Here is a 19,853-nt window from a genome sequence, read left to right on the forward strand (position 1 = left end):
TGTAGCTTTGTTCTGCTCACAGGTTACAGGAAACTAAATCACCCTTTCTGGTTGGTGGAAAGTCTTGTGTCCTTTCCTGTGTGTCACTCAAGGATGCTAAGCGCTTTAAAGGGGTATGCTACCCGCTGTGTGGTGTCTAAAGAGGCAGAGATGACAGTGTGTGACTGTGCCCACCCACTGGAGTGAGCAGCCTTCCTGGCACTGCCAGGGATGGGGCACAGGCCAAAGCCCAGGTAGTTCCACTCAACTTCCTGCTTTCCTTGGGTTCTAAAGTTAACCAACCCTGTTGTTACCATTACTCTGTGTGGCCACCAAGTGGAACTGTTCCTTCTTTTGCAAAGGCATTTTTCCTTTTGTGATTTCTGAGGAGTTGAGTGCCTGAAGTTTTTCAGCCTTCACATTGTAAGCATCTTTACCAGCTGTTGCCAGATAGTGCAACTGTCTACTGTCAAAGGCATATGCCATCGTGAAGAATATGTTGAAGTGATGCTAGTTAGCCAGTGTAGGGGAGACCGTACCTGTGGTGCTGCTGCTGTTGTTTTCAGCCAGCTTAAGAGACTTTTTTGAATTCTTCTCCGTTTTCTATAAGTATATACTTTTAAAGGTGTCTACATAATCTTTATTTAATAATTTCACTTTACTTCCTTAGCTGGCTGTGCAGATTTCCTTCCTTCTTATGTTTCTTCTGTTTTTAAGGTACTATAACGAAACAGCTGTAAGCATCTCTAATCCATAGCATTTTTCTGTGGCTTCCACAGTATAGACTTTGAAAACTAGGATTATTTTCTCACTTGTGATGGGTTTTGTATGATGGTTGAACCATATTAAAAGTGTCCTTTCCAAAGAGTGGGTAGTGTAAGCCATTTTAACCTTGACTTGTAGGTAAAGCATAGCCTACATCACAGTCCTTCCTTCCACAGCTGTTTACCCTCCTTTTCAAGCTTGCAGAGCTCTTTGTTCTGTTTGAGGGAGGGCTGCTTCTAGAGTTGGCATTTGCAAGGCAGAGGCAGCTGACTTAGTCTGAAGAAGTGAACTAACTAAACTGGCTCCAGGCTCCAGTGGCAACTGCTTCCTTTGAGGGAAGTGGTGCCCTCCTGTGATGGTCGGCACACAGTAGGTATCCATATATTCCATATGAATAGAATGAGAAAGAGCACAAATGGGTTAACCTCTCTGAGGCTCCTCTTCTCTGTTAAGTGAATATGATGACGATAATAATAATAATGCTGATGAGTATAGCACTGGTAACACATATGTCTCTTGGGGTAATGTATGGAAAGTCCTTGATATGCGACACTGTAGAGGCCAGGCTGTTGTCCACATGATCATCAGATAGTTTCAAGGCAGGGCAGAACTTTTCTCCATCTTTTTTTTTTTGTACACCTCAGACACCTTAACATTGGTTAGCACGGCTTTCCTGGAAGACAGTTGCATCTGCACGTACAGAAGTGGCAAGAATTTGAAATGATGTTAGGGCAAAAGAAGACAACTCTTTTACAGGGCAGGCACATGATGTTAGTGTAGAGTTGGCACTTACATGTCGTTTTCTTGGCCTGCCTGCGTCATTAGGAAAGGGCTTTGGGAAATAGTTGACATCCTAAGCTTACTGGAAATAATTGTACAATTCACTGTAATATTAAAAAAAATGTTGAGGTTAGATCATGTGTGTCTGATTGGGAGCAAAGCAAAAGCCAGCAGCTGGGAAGGAGGAGAATGAGATCTGGAGACAGAACATAGCCATGCCTGGGGTATTGGGTTCATTCCCCAGCACCACAGACAAATCAAAATGAAACTGAATGCCCTCTGTCATCCAGTACAGATCTTTCTGCATAGCTCTGACCCTTTCCTCCATCATCACCAAAGCCTCAATAAGACTTGAAGCCGGGCGTGGTGGTGCACGCCTTTAATCCCAGCACTCGGGAGGCAGAGGCAGGCAGATTTCTGAGTTTGAGGCCAGCCTGGTCTACAGAGTGAGTTCAAGGACAGCCAGGGTTATACAGAGAAACCCTGTCTCGAAAAACCAAAAAAAAAAAAAAGACTTCAAGCCACAGTATAGTAAAAAAGCTAACAAAACCACAATCACTGACTCTTGTTGTAGGGGCAGGGAGGATACTGTTCAGATAAGAGGAAGGCTCACATGCTGCAAATCTTCATGACACATAAATCACTCGGATAACGTGCTTGATAAACAGGCAATGAAATAGTGATCAGCTGCGGCTTTATTAAGGGCAGATAAGGAGGAGGAGAATTCCGACTTCAAGTTAGAAGTCTTGAGTCCTAGCACTGCCTGTAGAGCAATGTGACTAGGGCGATCAGCTGGTCTTTCCAGAGCTGTTTGCCTGACCTATAAAGTAAATGCTTAGCAGAGCAGAGGCGTGGCAGGGGCTTCCCTCGAAGTGCTGAGACTCATTCTAGTGATGTCCTAGACTTGTTCAGAGAATGCCAGGCTCACCCGGCAAGCTAACAACACTGATTAGTGATGTCTGCCCCAGGCTGAGGGGCTAGGAACAAGGACTGGAGTGGCAGCGTTCATGTGGTTAGCACACTCCATTGAGACAGTTTCACACCCCCACCCTCTGCAATGCTCTCTCTAGACTTCATGTCTTTTTTTTTTTTTTTCCCGAGACAGGGTTTCTCTGTGTAGTCCTAGCTGTCCTGGAACTCACTTTGTAGACCAGGCTGGCCTTGAACTCAGAAATTCGCCTGCCTCTGCCTCCCAAGTGCTGGGACTAAAGGTGTGCACCACCACTGCCCAGCGACTTCGTGTCTTCCTAACCTGGAATACACCTTGCATGTTGAAAGTAGAGCTGTTTGCTTTGTCAACAGCGCTAACCTTTTTTTATAATCAGCCTGTAGGAAACCCTTTTTAGCTTATTTTTACAGTAGAAAAGAGATTTTGATAGGAATTTGGGGCAATTGTTGGATATTAGAAGATGGCAACCAAATTCTTGAAACTCGGTGTGTAATAAAGACTCCATAAGTGTTGAATAGGGGGAGTCGTCTACATGGAATTTTAAATCTGGCTTTGAAGGCTGTGAGGCCGACTGTGGTTGTGGGGGCTGGTTGGTAAAGCCCAGGCAGTCTTGAAACCTTAGTATGACCACACAGCACATAGTCCTCAGAGAGCTGTGCAAATGCAAGTGTGGCCTGGAACATAGTAGGTGCAAAGCTCATGCTCTAGTGCCTCGGTCTCCATCTAGCTCTGTTGAGGCTCACGCTGCAGAGACATTTGCGTATGGCCTCGGTCTCCATCTAACTCTGTTGAGGCTCATGCTGCAGAGACATTTGCGTATGGCTCCGATTAAAAGTTGGGGACTGCAGAGATTTTGTGCTTTCCCTCATTTCTATACAGTACTTCATCACATTAATCAGTTCTGTGGGAGAAATTTTCTGTTTGAAAATGCCTCTCATCATCATTGTGAGTGAGATGTCAGGGATAATGACGGGAACATGGTGGATCAGCTCTAGCAGTAGCGGTAGGCAATTTGCAAAATTGTGTTTGCTTTACAGCGCTTCCACGGGAGGTTTATTTGTGTGGATGAAGCTATGAAATATGGATGTATGTTAGAGGTACATTAATTTACTCTAGCAGCATGCGTTTTACATACCATATGTTTATAGTTAATTAGCACAACAAACCCGCATTTAAAAATAATAATAATCTCAATTAGGTTATGCAAAATCGAGCAATCAGCCACCTTCCTGACACGCGAGTTCTCCAGCTCCTTGGGAAACCATAAAGAAGCTGCCCCTCCATCTGCTGCTGTGGCACGGAGTGTCCCACACAGTAGACGTCCTCCCACGTTCTTAACTCTCCAGCGATTCCAAGTTGCAGCAGAGTCTCGTGGGAAGAGTGGCTTTTCTTAGGACACTCATAAGTTTATGTGCAAAATATCTTTTGTTGAATTTAATAAGGTACCACATATATTCTACTCCACAAAGGGGTGCACCAGGGAAACATTATGAATTGAAATCTCTTCAAAAGAAAACTACTTAAACTACTATTTTAGGTTGATTTTTTTTTTTAAAGTAAAATCCATTTTTGTGTGTTACCTCTAATAGGTAACATATATTCATAGGATTTTTGAAAGTTGGGAAGAAACGTAGAGGTAACCTGGGCTGACTTCCCAGTGTAATAATCCCCTCTGCTGAATTCATGACAAGCGCTCATCCAGCCTCACTCGGATGCTGTCGGGGCACAGAGTCCTAAAGCCTTACAAGGCAACTCAATTTATTTAATAGCTCTAATCGTTAGAGAATTTTCTCATATTGAGATAAAATATGCTCCCCATTAACTCCTAACCATTGCGCCTGGTTCTGTTCTCCGAGGCAATAAAGGATAAGTCTAATTTCTATTCCATATGATCCTCCTTCAGTTATGAACTAGCTGTCAGTTCCTCCCAGTCTTTTCTGAACAAACACCCCCAATTTGTTAAACTATAAATCCTATTCATTGCTATTATTTTCAGTAGAAATGAGTAGGTTTTATCAGTGTCTGTCTTAAAATTCGGGGACTGAACGAAGGGCTGCAAATGGGATCTTAACAAAGTCTTCCCTTGTTGGGATACTGCACATGTGTAGAGGCCTTCCACCAGCCTACCTGGGAGGCAAGGCAAGGCTGAGGGTGGAGGCCCCTGCTGGCCCATCAGAAACCCTTGGGACTTTGACTTGTGCCTTGCCTTCCCTCAGCTAGTCTGCTCAGCTGTTTCTCACTGCTGTGGTCTGAGCCTTAGTGGATGCATTTATGAGTAAATCTGGTAATACTGGGTTAAACCAGAGCTGTGGAGAGTTGAGTAGTCTGCCATCAAAAGCTTGACTCCTATAGTTTGGCTGGAGCATGGAGGATAAGTGACTGTTGAGTGCTTAGCCCTGATGGAACTTTTTTTTTTTTTTTTTTTTTTTTGGTTTTTCGAGACAGGGTTTCTCTGTGTAGCCCTGGCTGTCCTGGCACTCACTTTGTAGACCAGGCTGGCCTCGAACTCAGAAATCCACCTGCCTCTGCCTCCCGAGTGCTGGGATTAAAGGCGTGCGCCACCACGCCCGGCTCTGATGGAACTTTTTTATGCCATATTTTTTTATGTATTCTTTGAGAATCTCATTCATGTGTAGGATGTCTTTGGGTCATAACCACTCCTGCACTTTCTCTCTGACTCCCCGGAAGCGGGATATTTGTATGAACATCCTCAAGGCTCAGGAGACATCACGGAAGAAGGAGTAAAAGGAATGTCAGAGTCAGCATGGGGAGGCGTGCTGTGAATGCCGCTTTCTGATTACCTGTGCAGGACCTGTCTGCGTCCTACCCTATGTGGGAGGGTGACAACTACCTGAGGAGCTGTTGACAGCTGAACACTGCTGGAAGAGGCAATACAAGGTTTCTTCTAGCGTGTGGTTGCTGGCAGGTTGTCCGTGTTGAATGACCCCCTCCCCCACCCATGCACACGCAGGTAACTCTAATTGGACTCAGAGACTCAGAGGGATGGAGATATATGTATATGCATATGCACATATACACATGCACATATATACGTCCATGTCCTTTTAAAGGACATGAAAATGGGAAGAGGAAGCATTGGAGTGGAGTCAGAGGGAAAGGGAGTTTGGTCGGATATGATCAAGATACATTGTATACATGTATGTATAGTCTAAAAATATTTGTTTTGTTTTGAGACTGGGTTTCTCTGTGTAGCCCTGGCTGTCCTAGAACTTGCTCTGTAGGCCAGGCTGGCCTCGAACTCACAGGGATCTGCCTTCCTCTGCCTCCTGAGTGCTGGGACTAAGAATACATTTTAAAAATTGTTTTTAAGAAAAGCCCGTCTCCCTGTCATGGTTTCCCTTGTTTGTGCTTCATTTATTTAATAGCCAGCTTGTAAGCCTGGTCCGTTCCAGCTTCCTAAGTGTATCTTTGCTTCTCATCAAAAGCGTTCATGCCATCTTATGTGGAAGTTAGGATCCTGAGCTCCTAACTGTCGTCGTATTCTTGAGGAGGATCTAAAGCAGTGGTTTTCAAACGTGAGCATGTGAGGAGGGCTTGCTAAAACACACTGCTGGGCCCCACTGCCAAGGTGTCTGAGATAGTAGATGTAGGCTGGGTAGGAACTTGCATTTCTAACAGGACCCGTCCCGGGAATGCTGGTGTTGCTGATCCCTTTTTGAGTATTATTGATCTAAAGAAAGACATGTCTAGTAGCGAGGGGGATTCACAACAGCCTGAGAGTGTGTATGGATACTAGCACACAGGACAGGGGATTTAGGAATATAAGACAATGCTTGGTGGCCTCACTTTGAAAATAAACGCTGGCATCACAAGTTCAGATGTCGAGGGAGGTCAGTGTTTGGAAGGGTCACTGCTGGGTACAGAACCAAGGGTGGACTCCTTCATCCCCATCTTCCTGCCTCGTGTCAGCCAGACTCTGGACTAAGTGTTGACCCCTCACTGTAGCTCTCAAGGTCAAGATCCATGACCTTTTATAGCTAAAACACATTCCTCAGATTGTAGAAGGTGGGCAGAGACCGCACTTTGATGTGGCCAGCTGAATAACAAGCTTTTCTTTAACAAAGTGGAACATCTCAGTGTCACTAGCATCCATCTTCAAACAAAGCCTGTGGTTAGCATCAGAAATAAAGCTTTAGTTGCAAAATACTTTGTTTTGTAGCCTTTTAGATAAAGTTAGCATCATTCCCATGACCCACCAACATGAGTGTGACATAACACATCTTTCCCTTGTTGTAATGGAATGCCACTGCTCTAGGAGCCTCCTGAGGTTGACGGCGAGTAAACTTGCTTTTAGGACTTTTTTATCCCTTACTGGAGTACCTCAGCCTGTATCTTGGCATCATTTTGTTTGTTTATTGGTTAAAGGAGCTTAGTGAATGTTGACTCATTTGAGTGAATTTTCTTTTTACTTTGTAGGTGGATTATGATAATCATGCGCTTTACAAACATGGAAAGACAGGTCGAAAACAGTCTCCTGTCCGAATTTTCACCAACATTCCACCCAACAAAATAATCCTTCCATCAGAGGAAGGATACAGGTGAGAGCGCTTTGAACTTCCCAAGTCACCTGAAAATTCACTTCTATGTACCTAACAGTAAAATGCTTTCAAATACTGAATCATGTGGTTCTTATATTACCCTCAGATTTGGTCCATAATTTCATACTGAATTGAATTCTGATTACCTCCAATTTTTGGAGCAAGTACCTTGTTTGCTTTTGTCAGTTCTGTGAATCTCAATGAACACTTGCGACTCATTTCCCTGTTTCTCTCTTTAGATTTTGCTCTCTCTGTCAGAGATATGTTTCTCGTGAGAACCAGCACTGCATGCATTGTAATTCTTGTACATCCAAGGTATAGTTCTCTTATGTCACCCATTTTTATGGAAGGGATTGTTTTATGTTAGTTTGTTAGTTTTATCACTTTTAAAATGTTATGTTAAAACTTGAATTCATGTGTATTATTCCCACCTAACCTTAATACAGTAGTATTTTTTTTTAAGATTTATTTATTTTTATTATATGTAAGTACACTGCAGCTGTCTTCAGACACTCCAGAAGAGGGTGCCAGATCTCGTTATGGATGGTTGTGAGCCACCATGTGGTTGCTGGGATTTGAACCTCGGACCTTCGGAAGAGCAGTCGGGTGCTCTTACTCACTGAGCCATCTCACCAGCCCAATACAGTAGTATTTTATTCTAATTATAGATTCAGCAGGCTTTTAAAAAGAATCTTATTTTGTGCATGAAAGGTGTGTGTGTGTGTGTGTGTGTGAGTAGGCACATGTGAGCCATGGCACACGTATGGAGGTCAGAGAATAACATGCAGGAGACAGTTCTCTCCTTTTACCACATGGGTTCTGTGAATCCAGTTTGGGTCATCAGGCTTGGTGATGGATGCCTTTACTACTGAGCTATCTCTCCAGCCCAAAAACAGGCTTTTTAAAGTACTTAATTTCTTTCATCACCGTAAATAGCTATTTCAATCATTTTCATATGGTACTTATGAAGAGTGTTTCAAATAAGGCAGTAAGTGCTGAATTTATATGTCTGTTAAGAGTAAAATTATGATGTTTCAAATCAGGCTTTGGACCATTAGATGCCATTGCTGTTCTGATGAAGGAATGGTTAGTAACATGCACTGTGCACGTTTTATGTGCTAGCCTTGTTTCTAAGAGCTTTGCATGGGTTAACAAACACATTTAGTCCCCAAAATAGTCCCTGAGGTAGGCATGGTTACTCTCTGCTCTCTTACAGCCGCTTTAGGACAAGGGATCCTGCCTCCTGTTGATGGGTTTAGCTCTTGTGCTTTTTCCTAAGAGCCTTTGTGTTTGAAAGTGTTGTAGATTCGCAGCACAGTGAAGCAGAAAGTACTGAGATGTGCTTTCTATCCCACCCCTGTGCAGAGCCTTCTCTCATTAGTGTCCTGGATTGGAGCATACCTTGTGTGACAGTTGATGAGTTCGTGTTTTACTCTGAGGCTCACGTTGGGGCTGTGTGTTCTTTGGATTGGTTGAGTATATAATGTCCTGCTTCTGTCACAGTGGGCTTCAGAGTCACTTCACTGTGTTCCCTGAAAGTCTTCTGCTGCTTACTGCCTGGTCACCCTTCCCTAACCTCGGGAAACTGGTCTTTTTACTGTCTCTATAGTTTTGTCTTTTCCAGAAAGTCACAATACTGCAGTCACACAGCATGGGTAACTGCTTTCAGACTGGCTTTTCTCACTTGAAATGGCCATTTAAAGCTCCTGTCTGTCTTTCTGTTGCTAAATGGCTCATTCCTGGTAATGATTTCCCATTGTCTGGGAATATCTCAGTTTGTAAACCATTCACCCCGCGGAGGACATCGTGCTTGCTTCCAACTTTGGGCAGTTCTGAGTAAGCTTCCTGCTTGCTTTTCAGGAAGTCAGGGTGAACTTCCAGCTCAGTCACTCATTTTCACTGAGCCTTGTCAGAAAGAACATATGGAGTTTAGCTTGGTTTAACAGCACAAATTATTTTCCAAAGAAAAGTTTATGTTCATGTAACTGTTAGTTTAGAAATGGTCTGTATTATACCCAGATCGTATAAAGTGTAAAACTGAAACAAAACTTGTTTAGAAATGTGCTCGAGGGTGGAAAAATAAGAACAGGGACACGAGGGCATCAAACCAGAACGGCTTTTGTCCCGAGGAAGGAGAGATGAAGGCTGCGGTGGAGGCCGTGCTGCACATCTCTGGGGGCTCTAAGGGCCCCGTTCCTGACCAGCACTTGCTTTAATATTCAAAAAGTGCACGCGTGTTGAATGTGCTTTTCTAGGTGTGCTTTATTTCACAGTTAAAAGATTGCTCAAATAGTAACCTGTAATCTATCTCTCTAAATTACATGACGCTCTCAAATATGAATTTCATTAAGGACTATGTAGTATAGATAACCTAAAATTATAGAATCATTAATTCTCTTGAAATTTTCATTTGCGTCCTTCTTTGTGAAGATTGGATGGCTTGAAGCAGAGTGGATTTTCAAGATCATTTGGATAAATCTAGTTTCATAGTTAAGGAAATTGAGGCCCATCAAGGAGGCATTTGAGTTAAGTGGAGAAATGCATAAATTAAAATCAAAGTATTTAATTGTGAAGCCCAGGAAAGGAAGAAATAGGGAATGAATAATTTACACCGATTTTAATAAGACATTTTAATTTTTAATTGTGGAACTTGGCTTTTACAACAAATTGAACATTTTAAAATTTGTTTTTGTAGGACGGCAGGAAATGGAGCCATTGCTTTCTCTGCAAAAAGTGTGTGAAGCCTTGTAAGTGTTTGGCCTGGTGTTTGGGATCCCAGGAAAACATTTTTGAGCCCTTTTCATGTAAATAGGGTTTTTATTTTCAGAAAATAATGTAGAGACCGGCATTGACTTTTATAATGACCAACGTGTATGTCCTTCACAGGGAGAGCTGCTGACTTCCAGTCAGTGTGGCTGTTGGCTTCTTTACTTCCACTGGGCTCCGTGCCTTTCAGCCAGCCTGTATTGTGGCAACGGCTGCCAGGTCATGACACGCTGGGCAAGGGTTGGATTTAAGTTATAACAGAAGACACGGGTTGATGTGAGATTCAAACACTGTCCCTTGATCTCTTTAGCCATATTCAGAGGAGCTAAGCAAGTCACCCACAAGATCTGAAGTACACACCATTCATGATAACCTACCTCAGCAGTTAGTAAGACGAAAAATTACATTAAATGAACCTCTTCTGAAACTTGGGTTTTCTTTTACAGCCTGGATCCATTGTAACACCTGCAATCGCTGTGCACTCCCAGACCATTCCTGTTCGGGGCCTAAAGATGGCTGCTTTATTTGTGGTGTGCTGGATCACAAACGCAGCAATTGTCCCAACATCGGCACCTCTCGGAGAGCTAACAAGTTAGTTGAATTCTTTGGCTTTCTGGAAAAAAAGATTGCTCATGTTAAGCTTCCTAGGAGCAATCTACAGAAGTACAAAGCTTTCAGAGGACTCAGAATTTTTCAGAGTGCTAAATTGTTCCTCTCACCATTACGTGTGATTTCCGAGGATTGCAGGGCGGGCACCATGGCAAGCAGAGAGTGTGTGTATCAGGGAGTCCAGCCTTGACAGCTTTCACACAGGACAGCCAGGATTGGGGAGTCGGGGGGGGGGGGTAGGGGGGGGTGGAGTGGGCACCTCTACATCCCCCATGCTTCCTAGGCTCTGCGGGCTGGTCGGATGCAGACACCTGCTGGCAGGAGGAGATAGGGAAGGCATTCCTGGTGGAAGGAGCACGCCGTTTTATAGCAGTAAAGCATGAATTCCAAAGCAGAAAAGGGCTGAATTTGTTGCCTTATAACTGGAAGCGTCACAGGTTAATGTGGGATTCAAACGCTGCCCCTAGAACTCTTTAGCCAAATTAAAATGAGCTGAGCAAACCAGCCACAAGATTTGAAGTACACCTTATTTATGTTAGTACTCGTTAGTTCTGTAAATTCTGTCAGCATTTACACATGCTTTTTTACTTAAATATTTAAAATGTTATTCTTTTTCATGATGGATTTCACATCTCCTACTATCATTTTTCACTGATAACGCACAGTAAAACTCAGAGTAAACTGAGTCCCGTGACTATAGCATGTTTAGGAAAAGGGGCCAACTGGGCTAATGCAAGAGAGCAGCCCAGCAGCTCCCTTTAACTGTGTGTGGGTGACCTGCCTGCATGGATGTCTGGGCATGCTATGAGTGCCTGATGTCTGAGGAGCTCACAAAGGGCTATCAGATCCCCTGGAACTGGAGCTACAGACAGTTGTGAGCTTTCATGAAGGTGCTGGCAGTGAACCTGGGTCCCCTGAAGAGCAACCCGGCCTCTAAACCACTGACATCTCTCTAGCCCCTGAACACACCTTTTTAAAAAAAATTAAATTGATGTTAGGGATCATGTCTTCTTGTTTCAGTGATTTAAATTATAAAACAAAAATAGAACCTTGGTATTACACACTACCTACAGATTACTAAATAGCTAAATTTAACATTATGTGAAAATTGAGATTATGCTAAACAATTTCCTTACCATCTTATTTTGTGATGAAATGAACAGTAATATGAGAGGTTTTTGAAGCTTCAGCTGCATGATTGTATTATAGGTATTGTCTGTCTTATTTATCTGTTTGTTTAAATCCAGTAGGACATTTTCCCATTAAGGACCAGCTCTTGAGCTATGTTTTCTATTTAGACTAGGTTTTTGGTTTTGTTTTGTTTTTCATAAATTTAGTTTGTAATTATTTCTACTGAGTAGTTCAAGGTAGAATAATAAATTTTAAAAATTAATTAAATGCATTTTTAATTTTCCCCTTAGAAGCCTCCAATAACAAAACACAGCCCATCTACCTATTGGTCTAGGATGGTTGCATCATTTACAGTGTAATTTTGAGTACAGTCAGGAGTTAACATGCTCAGCCTTTAATTCTGTGAATTAATGTATATGAAAATTGAATCTCCCGCGGGCTTTTCGAGACAGGGTTTCTCTGTGTAGCCCTGGCTGTCCTGGAACTCACTCTGTAGACCAGGCTGGCCTTGAACCCAGAAATCCTCCTGCCTCTGCCTCCCAAGTGCTGGGATTAAAAGCGTGCGCCACCACGCCCAGCTGAAAATTGAATCTTCATATTGGTGTGAGTTTTGGTTTTAAGATAGTTTTGTTCTGTGGCTCAGGCTGGCCTGGAAATTGAGTTCCCCCACACGCTGGGCTCACAGGCCTGTGCTGCCACACTGGAGTGGTGTTTACTAATGGACTATAGGCTCTCCTAATAAGCTCTGTGTATGTTTGCTGTTGAAAAAAGCAAGTCTAGCTTGGTGTTGTGGTGCCTGCCTTAAATCACAGCACTGGGGAAGCAGTGGCGGGCAGAGTTCCTGGTTAGCCAGGGCTACGGTGTCCTGATGCCCTGCTAGAACTTTTTTTTTTTTTAAAGCTTGTCTTTTGTTGGAGTGTTTAGTGACATTCTGTTTCAGGGGTGGGGAGCAGAGACTGACTTCCTGTATTGGATTTAGTCAACTTTAAGAGCAAATCCTTTGTGGTACAGTCTGCCTATGATCCTCAGGTAATGTTGCCTTCTTCAGCCAGAGGACTCTCCTTGTCTCAGTTACTCCTCTCTAAAACAAACAAGCAAACCCCCAAATAACTCCCAGAAACACACACACACCTGCATAATGAAATTGACAAAAAATATTTTAAGAAATGTATTATTTTTTTAATTTTATATGTATGAGTGCTTGGCCTGTACATATCACGTATGTGATCATGTCCCTGCCTGATGTCAGAAGATGCCCTGGAACTAGAGTCACAGATAGTCACAGTTGCCACATGGGTGCTGGGAATCAGGCCCAGGCTCTCTGCAAGAGCATCAACCTCTCCAGCCCTGAAAAAAAAATGCCCCTTCTTTATAAATGGCAGTACTTTAAAGATATTTGAGCATACCGTGGCGTGCAGTATCCTTCAGTCCTAGCATTTTACAGCTGTCTTTTGTAGTTTGTTTTTCCATGGTTAATTTTCCCTTAGATGTGAACTGGAATGGTGCTGGCTCCCTCTTGTGGTGAAAGCGCATTCTGTCAGTTATATAAATCCGAAGGGTAGAGGACAAATACTAGGTCAGTGTAATTTTAAGGCAAACTAAAATGAGTAATTTTACTCAGCCAGAGTACCCCAGTTCACACTTTGCTCTTGAAGGCTTTGTTTATATACATTACAATGGAATGCTTTTTAGATTCTTTCCTTCTGCTTATTCCCTAGTGAAATCTGGTTTATTTTTAATCCTGCTTATGAATAGATGAACCAAAGAGAAATTTAAAATTTCTCAACCAGGCTTCATTGACTATTCTATTAGAGATTACACTTTACTCCATTAGAGTTTCTAAATCCTTACTTACCAGGAAGTTTTCCTACCTTAAGGAAATGACTGGTTGAGAGAAGAGGAGGTTTCTGTAACACGCAAAGAAACAATATAAAGTGACTTTTATTTTGAGCTGGTGGGTATTCTTAGTCCATAGCACAAAATATGGAAGATATAACTCATCAGAGTTCTGCTGAGTGGCCAAGTAAAACTTAAACTAACTGGTGTTTATGGATGGTCCTACAGGGCTGCCATTTTACTAGTTAGGTAGTTATTATCAGATGAGGCAGAACACAGACTCTAGAGTCAGGCCCTGCCACTCTCTCCTTGGGTGAATTTGGGACTTCAGAACCTTGAGGTTTTTTACCTGAAAAAAAAAAAAAACAAAAAAACAAACAACAACAGCAACAACAACAAAATCCAAAAGACAGAGAAACATGTACCTAGTGTAGTTTCCTAGTTCCTTGAATTTCAAGAGCATGCCCACTCTTGTGTATTTCAGCACCCAATACAACCTATGCTAAAGGAACAGAAAGAGGCTGCTGTTCATGGAGGCCTTTCCCAGGTTTCTTCCTGGGAGGATCAAGAAGTGAGGGCCTAGCTTAGTTTGGCTCACAGGAGCCCTGGCTTCTGCCTCTCAACAACGAATGCTGCTTGGTAGTCAGAGCCTTTGCCAGGTGTGCCCAGGGGCACAGTGTGCACCAGCACAGTCCTCGATAGGGCAAGTGGCGTGGTTCTGCTAGTGTGGAGAAGTGAATAAGTAGTCAGGACTCTCGCCATCACAGGCTGCAGCATCTTGGTTTTGAGAGCAGCAGAGCAGAGGATCTGTTCTGTCCGCTGTGGCAGGTTGCAGCAGGGCCTGACTGTTCCAGCCTGTTCGTTTAGAACAGCTTGTTTTCAGGAAGCTTGGGACACAGAAGTCAGGCATCCCTTGAGGTGCTAGCTGGCACTTTTACACCTGCGAGGGGAAGGGAGATTAGCTTTGAGGCTTTAGGAAAGGGCCTCTGCAATGTGGTCAGTTTTCCTTTACTTGTTGTGCAGTTCCATTTCTCTGCCCCTGCTGACTGCCGCATGTATTAATCCCTTTCTAAAAAAAAAAAATGTAATTCAGGGACTTGGAAATGGAAGTGCTGAGTTGAGCAGTATAAATGTAGCAAAGAGACAAGCCCATTGGTGTGGCTGCTCACTCGTGTGGCGTGTCTGTCCTGAATAGCTTGTTCTAAATCTGTAGTAACCATCTTTTAAAGGAATGTCTTCGGAAACATTTTCTGTGTGATCAGGCCCATCTCTTTCCTTGTTGTCATGGTTAGGACACCGGGGATTTATGCTGGCCTCACAGTAAATTCTTTCATGTCTTCTATTTTCCTATTTGGATAGCCAGTTAATTAAACTTCAGCATAATTACATAATTCACTGTGCTCATTCCATAAAATAATTTAGCACCTTGCTTTTCAGAGCTGTCAGAAAGCAGAAGCAAAGAAAACGTAATAAGATAAGAAGGGAGGCACTAAAGGACAATCCATGAATCACACATCTGCTCCAAGAAAAAGGAAGAGGAGGGAAGGGGCCATCAATATCCTCACTCCTAAATGTCCAGTGACTTGAGAATAAGCAAGATTTATAGTCCAACCTTTGATGCCATTTTCTCCGCGTGCCACATGGACTTAAATCCAGCTGCTTTCAAAGGTGTGCCCCTTCCTAAGCCTGGTAATGGGCAGGTGGCATTTGCTGGCTATGTTCCTTCAGCTGCCTCTGCAGACCGGGGAGCCTTCTGTAGGCAGCAGGTTGCCTGGCTCTCTCTCCACGCCTCACCAGTGTTGATTTTGGCGTCTTTTGTCTGAGAAACTGACGGATGTTCAGCACCTGTGTACTTCCGATACCGGATGGAAATGCACATGAAAGTCTACAGCTTCCCCCTCTTGTGCGTTGGGCTTTTGTTTTACTTTAGGTATGAAACTCTTGTAATACAGTAAAGCACATCTGGTCCATGGCCCCTCGGCCACACGTGCCCCAGGATAGCTATGAAAGTGGCCTAACACCGAATCATAAGCACACTTGATACATTGTGAGGCTTTTTGTGAGACTTTGGTCTTGACTTGTTCTCACAGACCTTGAGTAGGAACATTGTAGATGATGTCATGTTGCCTTGTCAAAAGTTGGACACAGCCGGGGAATGATAGCGCATGCCTTTAATCCCAGCACTTGGGAGGCAGAGGCAGGCCGATTTCTGAGTTCAAGGTCAGCCTGGTCTACAGAATGAGTTCCAGGACAGCCAGGGCTACACAGAGAAACCCTGTCTTGTAAAACAAAAAACAAAAAAACAAAAACAAAAAGTTTGATGCACTAAGACTTTTAACAAAAAGTATCATACATAATATTTATAGATTGGATCTAGAGATGGTGGGGGAAATTGTTATTGAAACGCTGTAAAGATAAAAGGATTGTAATTGTTGTTTTATTATTAAATCTTTATTTTTCAGTACTTTTTTCAGTTGTTATTCCTATTTTTTTCTTAACATTTTACAATCGATAGTTGTTTGTGTGCCTGTGTGTACCCATGCATGCCACAGCACTCATGTGCGAGTCAGGGGACAGCTTGTGAGAGTATGTCAGACTTGGGGGCACTTACCTTTCCCCACCTCACTTGTCTTCTGTTGGTGCGGCATCATTCATGTTGGATGAATGTTTAGGGTGGTGATTGCACTGGTATTTTAGGGTCCTCATACCTGCTGTAGGTTTACCCTTTTGTGAAAGGCGTCGGTCACATAAGGCAGGGTGGTGATTAACTCCCTCACTCCTGTACTGAGGAACACTTCCCGGCTGTGGCCTTTGTCAGATCTCCTGTCTAAGCCTCTGTGTCTTCAGTATGGCATATATGTCAGCTTTGGTTTGTGATCTCGGTTCTCTGTGGAGAGCAAGCTGTGTAACCCAGGTTTTGACCCAGGTGCCTAGCACTGAAGAGAGTAGTTCCATATCGTAGAAGCAGCAGCTCATTGCTCCATTTCTCTGCCCGCTACCTGGCTTTATCTCTGTAAGACTGAATGGTTGCAAATGGTTTAATTTGCATAATGACTTTTCTTGTTCCTAAGCAGCTGCTCTGGAACTGCTTGTGAAGCCTCCTGGTTTGGTAGCTGGAGCCCCGTGAGTTCTCTATCTACTCCCTGTAATCCAGAACAGTTGGATGTGTGATATGGGATGTTTAAGCATGGTGCAGATCAAATTGATAGTGGTCAACATCAGGTGGCATCAAAAGATAAGTGGATGGTTCACTGGGTGCAAGTGCTTGGTGTGCAAGCCTGCTGATCTGTGTTCCTTCCCCGAACCATGCAGAAAGCCAGATGTGTAATCCAGTTCGCCTACGGGAGGTAGAGACAGAAGAATTGCTGGTAGCTCATGAGCTACTTAGCCTAGGGTACCTATGCAGTAGCAGAAATAGGAGAGACCCCAAATCAAGGCAAGGTGGGAAGAACTGACTCACATAAATATTTGTGGCACATCTTCCCCTGCTTGCAGATGCACACACACATTCGCGTGTATACCCCCAAATATATTTTATTTTTCTATCTATCTATCTATCTATCTATCTATCTATCTATCTATCTATCTATCTATCTATCTATCTATCTATGTTGTCTATATATAAATATGCATATATAAATATACACACATATACAAAATACACATATTTATGTGTATATATATACACACACACATTTAAAAGTTGGTTAAGTCCTGGGACTTAAGCTTTAAGAAATTCTTATCTCCCTCTGTTTTGTGTCTACTTGTTGGGTAAACCCAGGCTTGTGTGTGTGTGTGTGTGTGTGTGTGTATGAGTGAGTGTGTGCTGGACAAGTGTTCTAGCCCTGAGCTTCAGCCCCAGTTCCATCCTGTCACTGTACACAGATGACTGTGATGATAGGAGGGGCAGGTTTGAGATAAGACCTGGGCATCGCTGTGTTCCCCTCTCTGTTTTCAGCCTGGATAGGGACATTTCCAGTCTTTCCTGTGTCTACCTAACCATGGTATCTATTGGGTTCTCTGGAACTCAGACATCGGAGGGACCATGACCACTGAAGAGTTGGGTCCTGATGGCCAGTCATCATTTGTATCCCCATATTCCTTAATTTTAAGATACTATCAGTTATAAAATAGATCATCCAGTTAGGTGTCATGGAACATACCTACAATCTGGCTATTCTAGAGGCTGATGAGGGGGGATGGCTGGAACCTGAGTTTAGGCCTAGCCCACTCAACACAAGAAATTCACCATTGATTTTATCCTCGATTTCCCTAGGGAAAAGGCACAACACTTCAGTAATTGTCCATACTAGTTTTTAGATTTTCTGATTTTGGAAATATTGAAATGTAGAGAAGTTACATCTTAGAATTAAGGAGCCTAAGCCTTAGTAATAGTCAGGAGTAATGTACTATAAAACTCTGAGGCATGATCACACATGCAGGTGATCTCAGCGCTCTTGAGATTGCAATCAAGATTGTAATTCAAGAGACTAAGATCAAAAGTTTAAGACCACCTTGAGCAATTTAGCCAGACCCTGTCTCAAATTAATATGGGGTAGGGATATGGTTTAGTTAGTGGTGTGCCTGATATGAATAAAGCCTGGGTTTCATCCCTCTCTCTGCAAAAATGAAAATAAGCTTTAAATAACTACTCTCAGACTTGGAGTGTTCAGTAGTCAAGAGAACCTGATGTTCTTCTAGTCAGACTAAATTCAGTTTCAGGTTTTGGTTTTGTTGGTGGTGGTTTTTTTGACTTTGTGTGTGTGTGTGTGTGTGTGTGTGTGTGTGTGTGTGTGTGTGTGGTGGTGGTGGTGGTGGTAGTGGTGGTGTTTTGTTTTTGGTTTTGATTTTGATTTTTAAAGACAGAGTTTCTCTGTGTAGCCCTGGCTGTCCTGGAACTCACTCTGTAGAACAGACTGTCCTCGAACTCAGAGATCTGCCTGCCCCTGCCTCCTGTGTGCTGGGAATAAAGACGTGTGCCACCACCACCCAGATGAACGTTATTTTCTTAGACAATTAAAAATAAGTGGTTTAATGAATCTGTTCTTACACTTAGTGAATACTAATTTTAGGCAGATAGAACTGTTGTTCTCAGAATAAGCTAATGGGAAGATTTCTTTTGTCTCTGGGCCGTAGGATGTGAGAATGGGCTCAGTGTTCTGATTAGACATTTGAGTATCTGAACTTTAAAGTACATGCTTGAGACAGCAGTTGAAGATCTCTACGCTTTGAAAAGGGAATTTTAAATGAATAAGATCCTAACTTATTTTCTATCGCTGTGATAAAGGGCATGGCCAAAGCAACTTGGGGAACAAAGGGTTTGTACATCCCAGTTCATCACCGATCAAGTTAGGAGAGGGATTAAGCAGGACAGGAACTTAAAACTAGCAGCTGAAGTAGAGGCCGTGGAGGAACACGGCTTACTGGCTTGCTCTCTATGGTTTGCTAGCTCACTTTGCTTTCTTAGAAACCCAGGATAGCCTGCCCAGAGGTGGCTCTATCCACAATAGGCTGGGCTTTCCCAGATCAATCATGAGCCAAAAGGATGCTCCACAAACTCATATACCGGGCCAATCTCACGGTAACATTTCCTCAGCTGAGGTGAACCTCTTCCAAGGTGAACCTAACTTGTGTCCAGTTGACAAAAAAAAAACCTGCCAGCAAAATATTTACATGTAAATTTCATTCCACTTGTTACAAAATTAGTGGTACTGGGCTTAGGGGAATGGCTTCGTAGGTAATGACACTTGCTACCAAGCCTCAGCTTGATAGTTGGAGCCCACGTGGAGGAGGGAGAGAACGGATGCCTCCCAGCTGCTCTCTGACCTCCACACACACTTCCACAGTTATACTTACGCCTAAAAGTCAATAAAAGTTAGAGCAAAATTCATTTCACTGGCCAGAGATGTGCCTCCCTAGCTATCGAGAGGATAAAGGGCATGTGGTAAGAAGGGGGCAGCAAGTCCGGGCCCTCTGTAGGCTGTTTTTCATATTTCTTTTTACATTACATTGAAGTGGGCAAGCACCAACAAAAGGTTTTTGGTTCACTTTTTACTCTGAAAGCACAGCTGTTTATTTTTACGGAGTTGAAGGCTCTAGTGTCCTCCCAGCACAGCCGCCATCAGACCCTGTTACAAACAGTCCTCGTGTGTCCTATAACTACCTCGATCATTTTTAACTGAGTCTGTTCTCTCTTCTTCCCTCTTATGAAGAAGAACAAATCCTCTGCCTGCCTCAGGTGTGTCTGTCATCTCAAAGCCTCTAAAAACTTGGTTCTTTCCTCCAAATTTTACTTTACAAGGCACAAGGCAGAAGAGTAAATAAATGGGCACTGACATTGAAAGCTTATATCTTCCAGAGAGATGGTACAGAAGGCCGGGGGACTCAGAGGAGGCATGGTATAGTAACCGGGCTCAAGGAAGACTTCACCAAAGGAAGCCGGAACCCAGTCAATCCCATAAGACAATCCAAGCAGACAA

The 19,853-nt window shown here is 43.2% G+C and overlaps 1 protein-coding gene across 4 annotated transcripts in view; it reads left to right on the top strand.

The window, feature by feature from the left end:
* The window catches only part of Zcchc4 (zinc finger CCHC-type containing 4), a 41,504-nt gene extending 25,707 nt beyond the window's left edge, over positions 1 to 15,797 (top strand). For 3 of the 4 annotated variants that reach the window (XM_021162938.2, XM_029477697.2, XM_085836694.1), the window contains 5 exons: positions 6,911 to 7,032; positions 7,272 to 7,347; positions 9,728 to 9,779; positions 10,245 to 10,389; positions 14,812 to 15,797. In XM_021162938.2, the coding sequence (XP_021018597.1) occupies positions 6,911 to 7,032; positions 7,272 to 7,347; positions 9,728 to 9,779; positions 10,245 to 10,389; positions 14,812 to 14,881 (465 nt within the window). In that variant the 3' untranslated portion in view covers positions 14,882 to 15,797. Of the gene's footprint in view, positions 1 to 6,910; positions 7,033 to 7,271; positions 7,348 to 8,075; positions 8,110 to 9,727; positions 9,780 to 10,244; positions 10,390 to 14,811 lie in introns of those variants that run through there. The other variant, XM_029477696.1, reaches the window with a different exon arrangement.
* Positions 15,798 to 19,853: the final 4,056 nt, after the last annotated feature.

Source organism: Mus caroli, unplaced genomic scaffold (assembly GCF_978045245.1).
Source record: "Mus caroli unplaced genomic scaffold, Mus_caroli_1 scaffold_4, whole genome shotgun sequence".
In the NCBI taxonomy this organism is placed as follows: domain Eukaryota; kingdom Metazoa; phylum Chordata; class Mammalia; order Rodentia; family Muridae; genus Mus; species Mus caroli.